The sequence below is a fragment of the Mobula hypostoma genome, chromosome 5 (assembly GCF_963921235.1).
Source record: "Mobula hypostoma chromosome 5, sMobHyp1.1, whole genome shotgun sequence".
NCBI lineage: Eukaryota > Metazoa > Chordata > Chondrichthyes > Myliobatiformes > Myliobatidae > Mobula > Mobula hypostoma.
In genome coordinates this window covers 198,535,383-198,548,579 of record NC_086101.1, presented here as the reverse complement: position 1 = coordinate 198,548,579, position 13,197 = coordinate 198,535,383, and the positions used below count along the sequence as shown (strand labels likewise).

Sequence of the window (13,197 nt, the reverse complement as noted above, 5' to 3'; positions counted from 1 at the left end):
TGTGAGGTGTTGCACTTTGGGGGGACTAACCAGAGTAAGGCTTACGCATTGGATGGTAGTGCACTGAGGCGTGCCATAGAACAGAGCGATCTAGGAATACAGATCTGTATTTCGTTGAAAGTGGCGTTATCAGTAGATAGGGTCGTAAAGAAATCTTTTGGCACATTGGCCTTCGTAATTCAATGTATTGAGTACAGGAGCTGTGATGTTATGTTGGAATTGGATAAGACTTTGGTGAGGTCTAAATTGGAGTATTGTGTGCAATTCTGGTCACCTGCCAAGGAAAGATATCAATAAAATTGAAAGAATACAGAGAAAATATATCAGTATGTTGCCAGAACTTGAGGACTTGCATTGTAGGGACGGGTTGAACAGGATAATTCTTTATTCAGTAGAATGTAGGGTAGTAAGGGAGATTTGATAAAGGAATATAAAATTATGAAGGATATAGGTAGGGTAAATGCAAGCAGGCTTTGCCACTGAGGTTCAGTGAGATTAGAACGAGAGGTTATAGGTTAAGGGTGAAGCTCTGTTTCAAACCATGTTTCAGTTCAGTCTGAGATATCATCCCTAGCATTATCTCAGTACCTTCACTTTATCGTTTTCTTGCCCCACATTAAATGGTAAGCAATTAAGTATTCCCCTCAGATTTTTTTCCCTGTTTTTCTGGCTGCTAAACTAAACTTCCTTAACCTCTGTGTAAAGCATCACTTTTGTCTCTTTTGCAATAGTTCTGTTATAGTCAGTGGCTGGTGTGCTCAGGAGCTGTACTAATTGTTACCCATTTGTATCAGGACTGTGAGGACTTGGGACATGAACAATGAGAAGAAACACAAGAATGTTTTTAAACCACGAACTGCACAAGGAAAGCGAAGTATTCCCACCACCTGTGCATATAGCAGAGACGGCAAATTGATTGCTGCTGCATGTCAGGATGGCTCCATTCAGATCTGGGATCGCAACATGAATGTGAGTGAATTTTAAATGAATGAGATTTACATGGCATTTATTTTACAAAGTGGCAGGTGCCTGAAGCATGCTTCTAGGGAGGTGGAGGAAGCAAAAAAAAACAACAGCAGCATTTATGATTCATTTAGATAGACCCATGAGCAGGCAGGAAATGTTTAGATTATGAGGCCACTCGGTCCTCGTTTATTGTCATTCAGAAATGCATGCATTAAGAAATGATACAATGTTCCTCCAGTATGATATCACAGAAATACAGGTACAGACCAAGACTAAAACTGACAAAAACCACATAATTATAACATATAGAATTATAGAATAGTACAGCACAGTACCGGCCCTTTGGCCCACAATATTGTGCTGACCCTCAAACCCTGCCTCCCAAATAAGCCCCCACCTTAGATTCCTCCATATACCTGTCTAGTAGTCTCTTAAACTTCACTAGTGTATCTGCCTCCACCACTGACTCAGGCAGTGCATTCCATGCACCAACCACTCCCTGAGTAAAAAACCTTCCTCTAATATCCCCCTTGAACTTCCCACCCCTTACCTTAAAGCCATGTCCTCTAGTATTGAGCAGTGGTGCCCTGGGGAAGAGGCGCTGGCTATCCACTCTGTCTATTCCTCTTATTATCTTGTACACCTCTATCATGTCTCCTCTCATCCTCCTCCTCTCCAAAGAGTAAAGCCCTAGCTCCCTTAATCTCTGATCATAATGCATACTTTCTAAACCAGGCAGCATCCTGGTAAATCTCCTCTGTACCCTTTCCAATGCTTCCACATCCTTCCTATAGTGAGGTGACCAGAACTGGACACAGTACTCCAAGTGTGGCCTAACCAGAGTTTTATAGAGCTGCATCATCACATCGTGACTCTTAAACTCTATCCCTCGACTTATGAAAGCTAACACCCCATAAGCTTTCTTAACTACCCTATCCATCTGTGAGGCAACTTTCAGGGAACTGTGGACATGTACCCCGAGATCCCTCTGCTCCTCCACACTACCAAGTATCCTGCCATTTACTTTGTACTCTGCCTTGGAGTTTGTCCTTCCAAAGTGTACCACCTCACACTTCTCTGGGTTGAACTCCATCTGCCACTTCTCAGCCCACTTCTGCATCCTATCAATGTCTCTCTGCAATCTTTGACAATCCTCGACACTATCTACAACACCACCAACCTTTGTGTCATCTGCAAACTTGCCAACCCACCCTTCTACCCCCACATCCAGGTCGTTAATAAAAATCACGAAAAGTAGAGGTCCCAGAACAGATCCTTGTAGGACACCACTAGTCACAACCCTCCAATCTGAATGTACTCCCTCCACCACCACCCTCTGCCTTCTGCAGGCAAGCCAATTCTGAATCCACCTGGCCAAACTTCCCTGGATCCCATGCCTTCTAACTTTCTGAATAAGCCTACCGTGTGGAACCTTGTCAAATGCCTTACTAAAATCCATATAGATCACATCCACTGCACTACCCTCATCTATATGCCTGGTCACCTCCTCAAAGAACTCTATCAGGCTTGTTAGACACGATCTGCCCTTCACAAAGCCATGCTGACTGTCCCTGATCAGACCATGATTCTCTAAATGCCTATAGATCCTATCTCTAAGAATCTTTTCCAACAGCTTTCCCACCACAGACATAAGGCTCACTGGTCTATAATTACCCGGACTATCCCTACTACGTTTTTTGAACAAGGGAACAACATTCGCCTCCCTCCAATCCTCCGGTACAATTCCCACGGACAACAAGGACATAAAGATCCTAGCCAGAGGCTCAGCAATCTCTTCTCTCGCCTCGTGGAGCAGCCTGGGGAATATTCCGTCAGGCCCCGGGGACTTATCTGTCCTAATGTATTTTAACAACTCCAACACCTCCTCTCCCTTAATATCAACATGCTCCAGAACATCAACCTCACTCATATTGTCCTCACCATCGTCAAGTTCCCTCTCATTGGTGAATACTGAAGAGAAGTATTCATTGAGGACCTCACTCACTTCCACAGCCTCCAGGCACATCTTCCCACCTTTATCGCTAATCAGTCCTACCTTCACTCCTGTCGTCCTTTTTTTCTTCACATAATTGAAGAATGCCTTGGGGTTTTCCTTTACCCTACTTGTCAAGGCCTTCTCATGCCCCCTTCTTGCTCTTCTCAGCCCCTTCTTAAGCTCCTTTCTTGCTTCCCTATATTCCTGAATAGACCCATCTGATCCTTGCTTCCTAAACCTCATGTATGCTGCCTTCTTCCACTTGACTAGATTTTCTACCTCACTTGTCACCCATGGTTCATTCACCCTACCATTCTTTATCTTCCTCACCAGGACAAATTTATCTCTCTAAACATCGACCACATGTCCATAGTACATTTCCCTGCAAAAACATCATCCCAATTCACACCTGCAAGTTCTAGCCTTATAGCCTCATAATTTGCCTTTCCCCAATTAAAAATGTTCCTGTCCTCTTTGATTCTATCCTTTTCCATGATAATGCTAAAGGCCAGGGAGCGGTGGTCACTGTCCCGCAGATGCTCACCCACTGAGAGATCTGTGATCTGACCCGGTTCATTACCTAGTACTAGATCTAGTATGGCATTCCCCCTGGTCGGCCTGTCCACATACTGTGACAGGAATCCCTCCTGGACACACTTAACAAACTCTGCCCCATCTAAACCCTTGGAACTAATCAGGTGCCAATCAATATTAGGGAACTTAAAGTCACCCATGATAACAACCCTATTGTTTTTGCACCTTTCCAAAATCTGCCTCCCAATCTGCTCCTCTGTATCTCTGCTGCTACCAGGGGGCCTGTAGAATACCCCCAGTAGAGTAACTGCTCCCTTCCTGTTCCTGACTTCCACCCATATTGACTCAAAAGAGGATCCTGCTACATTACCCACCCTTTCTGTAGCTGTAATAGTATCCCTGACCAGTAATGCCACCCCTCCTCCCCTTTTTCCGCCCTCTCTATCCCTTTTAAAGCACTGAAATCCAGGAATATTGAGAATCCATTCCTGCCCTGGTGCCAGCCAAGTCTCTGTAATGGCCACTACATCATAATTCCATGTATGTATCCAAGCTCTCAGTTCATCACCTTTGTTCCTGATGCTTCTTGCATTGAGGTACACACATTTCAGCCCTTCTACCTTACTGTCTTTACACCATTTATTCTGCTTCTCTTTCCTCAAAGCCTCTCTGTATGTTAGATCTGGCTTTACTCCATGCACTTCTTTCACTGCTGTATCGCTCTGGGTCCCATCCCCCTCGCAAATTAGTTTAAACCCTCCTGAACCATGCTGGCAAACCTACCTGCAAGGATATTGCTCCCCCATTATAGTTACAATAGTGCAAAGCAATACCATAATTTGATAAAGAGCAGACCATGGGCAGGGTAACAAAAAAAAAGCCTTAAAGTCCCGATAGCCCCAACATCTCACGCAGACGGTAGAAGGGAGAAACTCTCCCTGCCATGAGCCTCCAGCGCCGCAAAATTGCCAATGCAGCATCCTGGAAGCACCCGACCACAGCTGACTCTGAGTCTATCCGAAAACTTCGAGCCTCCGACCAGTCCTCCGACACCGAGCACCATCTCTGCCGAGTGCTTTGACCCCGCCCCAGCCGCCGAGCAACAAGCAAATCCAAGGACTCGGGGCCTTCCCCTCTGGAGATTTCGGATCACACAGTAGCAGCGGCAGCGAAACAGGCATTTCAGAAGTTTCACCAGATGTTCCTCCATGCTCTCACATCTGCCTCCATCAAATCAGAATTGTGCACGGCACCCTACTTGACAGATATTTGTCACTGGAGTGGCCGCTGCGCGCTGCATCGCGCCGCCATCTTGTCTCCATGGAGCATGGTGGGGTATAGAACATATGCAGGCACATGTGGAATTGGTTGGATTAGCATCATGGCTAGAACAGACATGATGGGCTGAAGGGTCTGTTTTTTGCTGTGCTGTTCTATATTCGATATCTCATAGGAAATTTAAAGTATAGAACAAGGCCATTGGGCTCATTGTTCTGCTCCCTGTTGAAAAGCAGCTACCAAATCTGCTCCCAGCTTTCAGTATTAGTTTTCTAAATCTGCAGATGATGGATCTTCTGCTATGCAACCATTTAGAAACATAGAAAACCTACAGCACAGTACAGGCCCTTCGGCCCACAATGCTGTGCCAAACATGTACTTCAGAAATTACCTTGGGTTACCTCTATTTTTCAAAATTCCATGTACCAATCCAGGAGTTTCTTAAAAGACCCCATCGTATCTGCCTCCACCACTGTCGCTGGCAGCCCTCACCACTCACCACTTACCGATCTCTGTGCAAAAAAAACTTTCCCCGGACATCTCCTCTGTACCTACTTCCAAGCACCTTAGAACTGTGCCCTCTCATTTTAGCCATTTTAGCCCTAGAAGAAGCTTCTGACTATCCACACGATCAATACCTCTCCTCATCTTATACACCTCTATCAGGTCACCTCTCATCCTCTGCCGCTCCGAGGAAAAAAGGCCGAGTTCGCTGAATCTATTCTCAAAAAGCATGCTCCCCAATCCAGGCAACATCCTTGTAAATCTCCTCTGCACGCTTTCTATGGCTTCCACATCCTTCCCATAGTGAGGCGACCAGAACTGAGCACAGTACTCCAGTGGGGTCTGACCAGGGTCCCATATAGCGACAACGTTACCTCTCGGCTCCTAAACTCAATCCTACGATTGATGAAGGCCAGTGCACCTTATGCTCTATTAACCACAGAGTCAACCTGCGCAGCAGCTTTGCGTGTCCTATGGACTCAGACCCCAAGTTCCCTCTGATCCTCCGCACTGCTAAGAGTCAACACTTATCTGGGTTGAACTCTATCTGCCACTTCTCAGCCCAGTTTTGCATCCTATCAATGTCCTGCTGTAACCTCTTGACAGCCCTCCACACTATCCACAAAACCCTCAACCTTTGTGTTATCTACTGCTGTACCTTCACAAATGTGTTTAGTCACATCCTCAAAAAATTCAATCAGGCTTGTAAGGCATGACCTGCCTTTGACAAAGCCATGCTGACTAATCCTAATCATATTATGCCTCTCCAAATGTTCATAAATCCTGCCTCTCAGGATCTTTTTCATCAACTTAACAAGCACTGAATTAATACTCATGAGGCTGTAATTTCCTGGGCGATCTCTACTCCATTTCTTGAATAAGGGAACAACATCTGCAACCCTCCAATCCTCCAGATCCTCTCTCCCGTCCCCCTTGATGATACAAGGATACATAGAAACAGAACTGAGCATGGTACTTCAAGTGGGGTCTGACCAAGGTCCTATATAACTGCAACATTACCTCTCGCTCCTAAATTCAATTCCACGATTAATGAAGGCCAATACACCGTATGCCTTCTTCACAACAGAGTCAACCTGCGCAGCAGCTTTGAGTGTCCTATCCACAACTCCCCCAACCTTTGTGTCATCAGCAAATTTACTAACCCATTCCTCCACTTCCTCATCCTTGTCATTTATAAAAATCACAAAGAGTTCGGGTCCCAGAACAGATCCCTGAGGAAAACCACTGGTCACCGACCTCCATGCAGAACATGACCCATCTACAACCACTCTTTGCCTTCTGTGGGCAAGCCAGTTCTGGATCCATAAAGCAATGTCCCCTTGGATCCCATGCATCCTTACTTTCTCAATAAGCCTTCCATGGAGTGCTTTATGAATTGCCTTGCTGAAATCCATATACACTACATCTACTGCTCTACCTTCATCAGTATTTTTAGTCACATCCTCACAAAATTCAATCAGGCTTGTAAGGCACGACCTGCCTTTGACAACGCCTTGCTGTCTATTTCCTAATCATATTATGCCTCTCTAAATGTTCATAAATCCTGCCCCTCAGGATCTTCTCCATCAACTTACCAACCACTAAAGTAACACTCATTGGTCTATAACTTCCTGGGCTATCTCTACTCCCTTTCTTGAATAAGGGAACAATATCCGCAACCCTCGAATCCTCCGGAACCTCTGCCGTCCCCATTGATGATGCAAAGGTCATCGCCAGAGGCTCAGCAATCTCCTCCCTCGCATGGTGTACATCTTGTCTGGTCCTGGTAATTTATCCAACTTGATGCTTTCCAAAAGCTCCAGCGCATCCTCTTCCTTAATATCTACATGCTCAAGCTTTTCAGTCCGCTGTAAGACATCCCTACAATTGCCAAGGGCCTTTTCCATAGTGAATACTGAAGCAGAGTATTCATTAAGTACCTCTGCTATCTCATACACATTTTTTCACTGTCACACTTGATTGGTCCTATTCTCTCACATCTAATCCTCTTGCTCTTCACATACTTGTCGAATGCCTTGGGGTTTTCCTTAATCCTGTCCGCCAAGGCCTTCTCATGGCCCCTTTTGGCTTTCCTAATTTAATTCTTAAACTCCTTCCTGGTAGCCTTATAATCTTCTATATCTCTATCATTGCCTAGATTTTTGTAGTTCTTCTTCTTGGTGAGATTTACAACAGCCTTTGTACAGCACTTTTCCTGTACCCTACCATCCTATCCCTGTCTCTTTGGAACGTACCTCTAGAACATAGAATACTACAGCACGGCCCACATTGTTGTGCCGACCCTCAAACCCTGCCTCCCATATAACCCCCACCTTAAATTCCTCCATATACCTGTCTAGTAGTCTCTTAAATTTCACTAGTGTACCTGCCTCCACCACTGACTCAGGCAGTGTATTCCACGCACCAACCACTCTCTGAGTAAAAAACCTTCCTCTAATATCCCTCTTGAACTTCCCACCCCTTACCTTAAAGCCATGTCCCCTTGTATTGAGCAGTGGTGCCCTGGGGAAGAGGCGCTGGCTATCCACTCTATCAGTTCGTCTTAATATCTTGTATACCTCTATCATGTCTCCTCTCATCCTCCTTCTCTCCAAAGAGTAAAGCCCTAGCTCCCGTAATCTCTGATCATAATCCATACTCTCTAAACCAGGCAGCATCCTGGTAAATCTCCTCTGTACCCTTTCCAATGCTTCCTCATCCTTCCTATAGTGAGGCAACCAGAACTGGACACAGTAATCCAAGTGTGGCCTAACCAGAGTTTTATAGAGCTGCATCATTACCTCGCGACTCTTAAACTCTATCCCTTGACTTATGAAAGCTAATACCCCATAAGCTTTCTTAACTACCCTATCTACCTGTGAGGCAACTTTCAGGGATCTGTGGATGTTTACCTCCAGATCCCTCTGCTCCTCCACACTACCAAGTATCCTGCCATTTACTTTGTACTCTGCCTTGGAGTTTGTCCTTCCAAAGTGTACCACCTCACACTTCTCCGGGTTGAACTCCATCTGCCACTTCTCAGCCCACATCTGCAACCTATCAAAGTCTCTATGCAATCTTTGACAATCCTCTGCACTATCTACAACACCACCAACCTTTGTGTCGTCTGCGGACTTGCCAACCCAACCTTCTACCTCCAAATCCAGGTCGTTAATAAAAATCACGAACAGTAGAGGTCCCAGAACCGATCCTTGTGGGACACCACTAGTCACAACCCTTCAATCCGAATGTACTCCCTCCACCACCACCCTCTGCCTTCTGCAGGCAAGCCAATTCTGAATCCACCTGGCCAAACTTCCCTGGATCCCATGCCTTCTGACTTTCTGAATAAGCCTACCGTGTGGAACCTTGTCAAATGCTTTACTATAGAACCATAGAACCATAGAAACTACAGCACAGAAACAGGTCCTTTGGCCCTTCTTGGCTGTGCCGAACCATTTTCTGCCTAGTCCCACTGACCTGCACACGGACCATATCCCTCCATACACCTCCCATCCATGTATCTGTCCAATTTATTCTTAAATGTTAAAAAAGAACCCGCATTTACCACCTCGTCTGGCAGCTCATTCCATACTCCCACCACTCTGTGTGTGAAGAAGCCCCCCCCCCAATGTTCCCTTTAAACTTTTCCCCCCTCACCCTTAACCCATGTCCTCTGGTTTTTTTTCTCCCCTTGCCTCAGTGGAAAAAGCCTGCTTGCATTCATTCTATCTATACCCATCATAATTTTATATAACTCTATCAAATCTCCCCTCATTCTTCTACGCTCCAGGGAATAAAGTCCTAACCTATTCAACCTTTCTCTGTAACTGAGTTTCTCAAGTCCCGGCAACATCCTTGTAAATCTTCTCTGCACTCTTTCAACCTTATTTATATCCTTCCTGTAATTTGGTGACCAAAACTGAACACAATACTCCAGATTCGGCCTCACCAATGCCTTATACAACCTCATCATAACATTCCAGCTCTTATACTCAATACTTTGATTATTAAAGGCCAATGTACCAAAAGCTCTCTTTACGACCCTATCTACCTCTGACGACACTTTTAGGGAATTTTGTATCTGTATTCCCAGATCCCTCTGTTCCACTGCACTCCTCAGTGCCTTACCATTAACTCTGTATGTTCTACCTTGGTTTGTCCTTCCAACGTGCAATACCTCACACTTGTCAGTATTAAACACCATCTGCCATTTTTCAACCCATTTTTCCAGCTGGTCCAAGTCCCTCTGCAGGCTCTGAAAACCTTCCTCACTGTCTAATACACCTCCAATCTTTGTATCATCAGCAAACTTGCTGATCCAATTTACCACATTATCATCCAGATCATTGATATAGATGACAAATAACAATGGACCCAGCACTGATCCCTGTGGCACACCACTAGTCACAGGCCTCCACTCAGAGAAGCAATTCTCTACCATCACTCTCTGGCTTCTTCCATCGAGCCAATGTCTAATCCAATTTACCACCTCTCCATGTATACCTAGCGACTGAATTTTCCTAACTAACCTCCCATGCCGGACCTTGTCAAAGGCCTTACTGAAGTCCATGTAGACAATATCCACTGCCTTCCCTTCATCCACTTTCCTGGTAACCTCCTCGAAAAACTCCAACAGATTGGTCAAACGTGACCTACCATGCACAAAGCCATGTTGACTCTCCCTAATAAGCCCCTGTCTATCCAAATGCTTGTAGATTCTGTCTCTCAGTACTCCCTCCAATAACTTACCTACTACTGACGTTAAACTCACCAGCCTATAATTTCCCGGATTACTTTTTGATCCTTTTTTAAACAACGGAACAACATGAGCCACTCTCCAATCCTCCGGCACTTCACCCATAGATAGCGACATTTTAAATATTTCTGCCAGGGCCACATTTTAAATATTTCTGCCAGGGCCCCCGCAATTTCAACACTAGTCTCCTTCAAGGTCCGAGGGAACACTCTGTCAGGTCCCGGGGATTTATCCACTTTAATTTTCCTCAAGACAGCAAGCACCTCCTCCTTTTCAATCTGTACAGTTTCCATGGTCTCACTACTTGATTCCCTCAATTCCATAGATTTCATGCCAGCTTCCTTAGTAAATACAGACGCAAAAAACTATTTAAGATCTCCCCCATTTCCTTTGGTTCCGCACAAAGCCGACCACTCTGATCTTCAAGAGGACCAATTTTATTTCTTACAATCCTTTTGCTCTGAATATACTTGTAAAAGCTCTTTGGATTATCCTTCACTTTGACTGCCAAAGCAACCTCATGTCTTCTTTTTGCCCTCCTGATTTCTTTCTTAAGTATTTTCTTGCACTTCTTATACTCCTCAAGCACCTGATTTACCCCCTGTTTTCTATACATTTCATACAACTCCCTCTTCTTCTTTATCAGAGTTGCAATATCCCTTGAGAACCAAGGTTCCTTATTCCTATTCAATTTGCTTTTAATCCTGACAGGAACATACAAACTCTGCACTCTCAAAATTTCCCCTTTGAAGGCTTCCCACCTACCAATCACATCTTTGCCAGAGAACAACCTGTCCCAATCCACGCTTTTTAGATCCTTTCTCATTTCTTCAAATTTGGCCTTCTTCCAGTTCAGAACCTCAACCCTAGGACCAGATCTATCCTTATCCATGATCAAATTGAAACTAATGGTGTTATGATCACTGGAACCAAAGTGCTCCCCTACACAGACTTCCGTCACTTGCCCTAATTCATTTCCTAACAGGAGATCCAATATTGCATCCCCTCTAGTTGGTCCCTCTATATACTGATTTAGAAAACTTTCCTGAACACATTTTACAAACTCTAAACCATCTAGACCCCTAACAGTATGGGAGTCCCAATCAATGTATGGAAAATTAAAATCCCCTACCACCACAACTTTACGTTTCCTGCAGTTGCCTGCTATCTCTCTGCAGATTTGCTCTTCCAAGTCTCGTTGACTATTGGGTGGCCTGTAATACAATCCCACTAATGTGGCCATACCTTTTCTGTTTCTCAGCTCCACCCATAAGGACTCAGTAGACAAGCCCTCTAATCTGTCCTGCCTGAGCATTGCTGTAATATTTTCCCTAACAGGCAATGCTACTCCCCCACCTTTCATTCCTCTGCCTTGATCACATCTGAAACATCGGAACCCTGGAATATTAAGCTGCCAGTCCTGCCCCTCCTGTAGCCAAGTTTCAGTAATTGCTACAACATCATAATTCCACGTGTCAATCCACGCCTTCAACTCATCCGCCTTCCCCGCAATACTCCTAGCATTGAAATATATACACCTTAGAAGAGTTTTACCACCACTCACAACCTTTCCATCAGCGGATTTGCTTAAACTTTCAACATCATTTATTTTCACCCCAGCCACACTGTCAGCTCTGGCACTCTGGTTCCAATCCCCCTGCAAATCTAGTTTAAAGCCTCCCCAATAGCACTAACAAACCTCCCTGAAAGGATATTGGTCCCTCTGTGGTTCAAGTGTAACCCGTCTCTCTTGTACAGGTCCCACCTGCCCCAGAAGAGGTCCCAATGATCTTGAAATCTGAAACCCTGCCCCCAACACCAGTTCCTCAGCCACTTGTTCCTCCTCCAGAGCATCCTACTCCTACCCTCACTGGCACCTAGCACAGGTAGCAATCCTGAGATTACCACTCTTGAGGTCCTGCTTTTCAACTTCCTACCAAGCTCTCTATACTCACTGTCCAGGACCTCTTCACTCTTCCTTGCTATGTCATTGGTACCGATGTGCACCACGACATCTGGCTGGTCACCCTCCCACTTCAGAATGTCATGCAATGGATCAGAGACATCCTTGACCCTGGCACCTGGAAGGCAACAAACCATCCTGGATTCTCTGTCACGACCACAGAACCTTCTATCTGCACCTCTAACTATCGAGTCCCCTATCACTACCGCTCTCCTCTTCCCCCCCTCCCTTCTGCACTGCAGAGCCAGACTCAGTGCCAGAGATCCGGCTACTGCAGCTAGTCCCAGGTAAGTCATCCCCCCCCAACAGTATCCAATGCAGTATACTTGTTGTTGAGGGGAATGGCCACAGGGGAACCCTGCTCTGCCTGCCCTTTCCTCTTCCCTCGCCTGACAGTGACCCAATTTCCTGTCCTCTGCTCCTTTGGCGTAACTACCTCCCTGTAGCTACGATCTATAATCTCCTTATTCTCCCAAATGATCCGCAGGTCATCCAGCTCCTGCTCCAGTTCCCTAATGCAGTTTGTCACGAGCTGCAGCTGGATGCACTTCTTGCAGGTGTCGTTGTCAGGGACACCGGAGGGCTCCCTGACTTCCCATATCCTGCAAGAGGAGCATTCCAACATCCTGCCTGGCATTCTCACTGCACTAAACAATCTGAACAAAAAACTTACCGGAACCTACCCTAGCCTCTGCCTGTTCTCATCGAAGCCTGTTTGAGCCAAAGCCGTCCCACTCTGACGATGGCCGCTGTATATGGTGGTCTGTTTTTTAAACCTCGGCGTGCTATGTCACGCGCCTGCGCAGTGCAGACCCTTCTCCCCGAGCAGTGTTTAAAAAAAAACGACTTTTTCTACCTGATTTCTTCACTCCTTCTCAGCTGCTTGCTTCGACTGAAACAAGAACCGTTGAAAATTTCTCTTTTTAAACCTGGCGCGCTACGTCACGTGCCTGCGCAGTGCTGACCCTTCTCCCCGAGCAGTGTTTTTTAAAAAAACGACTTTTTCTACCCGATTTCTTCACTCCTTCTCAGCTGCTTGCTTCGACTGAAACCATATAGATCACATCCACTGCACTACCTTCATCTATATGCCTGGTCACCTCCTCAAAGAACCCTAACAGGCTTGTCAGACGCAGTCTGCCCTTCACAAAGCCATGCTGACTGTCCCTGATCAGACCATGATCAGTTTTTTTTCTG

At 45.6% G+C, this 13,197-nt stretch overlaps 1 protein-coding gene across 5 annotated transcripts in view; it reads left to right on the top strand.

Annotated features, from left to right (window-relative positions):
• Nucleotides 1-13,197, top strand: part of LOC134347280 (WD repeat-containing protein 70) — a 211,642-nt gene that overhangs the window by 114,231 nt on the left and 84,214 nt on the right. For all 5 annotated transcript variants that reach the window (XM_063049678.1, XM_063049679.1, XM_063049681.1 and 2 more), the window contains exon 10: nucleotides 795-969. In XM_063049678.1, coding sequence (XP_062905748.1) covers nucleotides 795-969 — 175 coding nt within the window. The remainder of the gene's footprint in view (nucleotides 1-794; nucleotides 970-13,197) is intronic.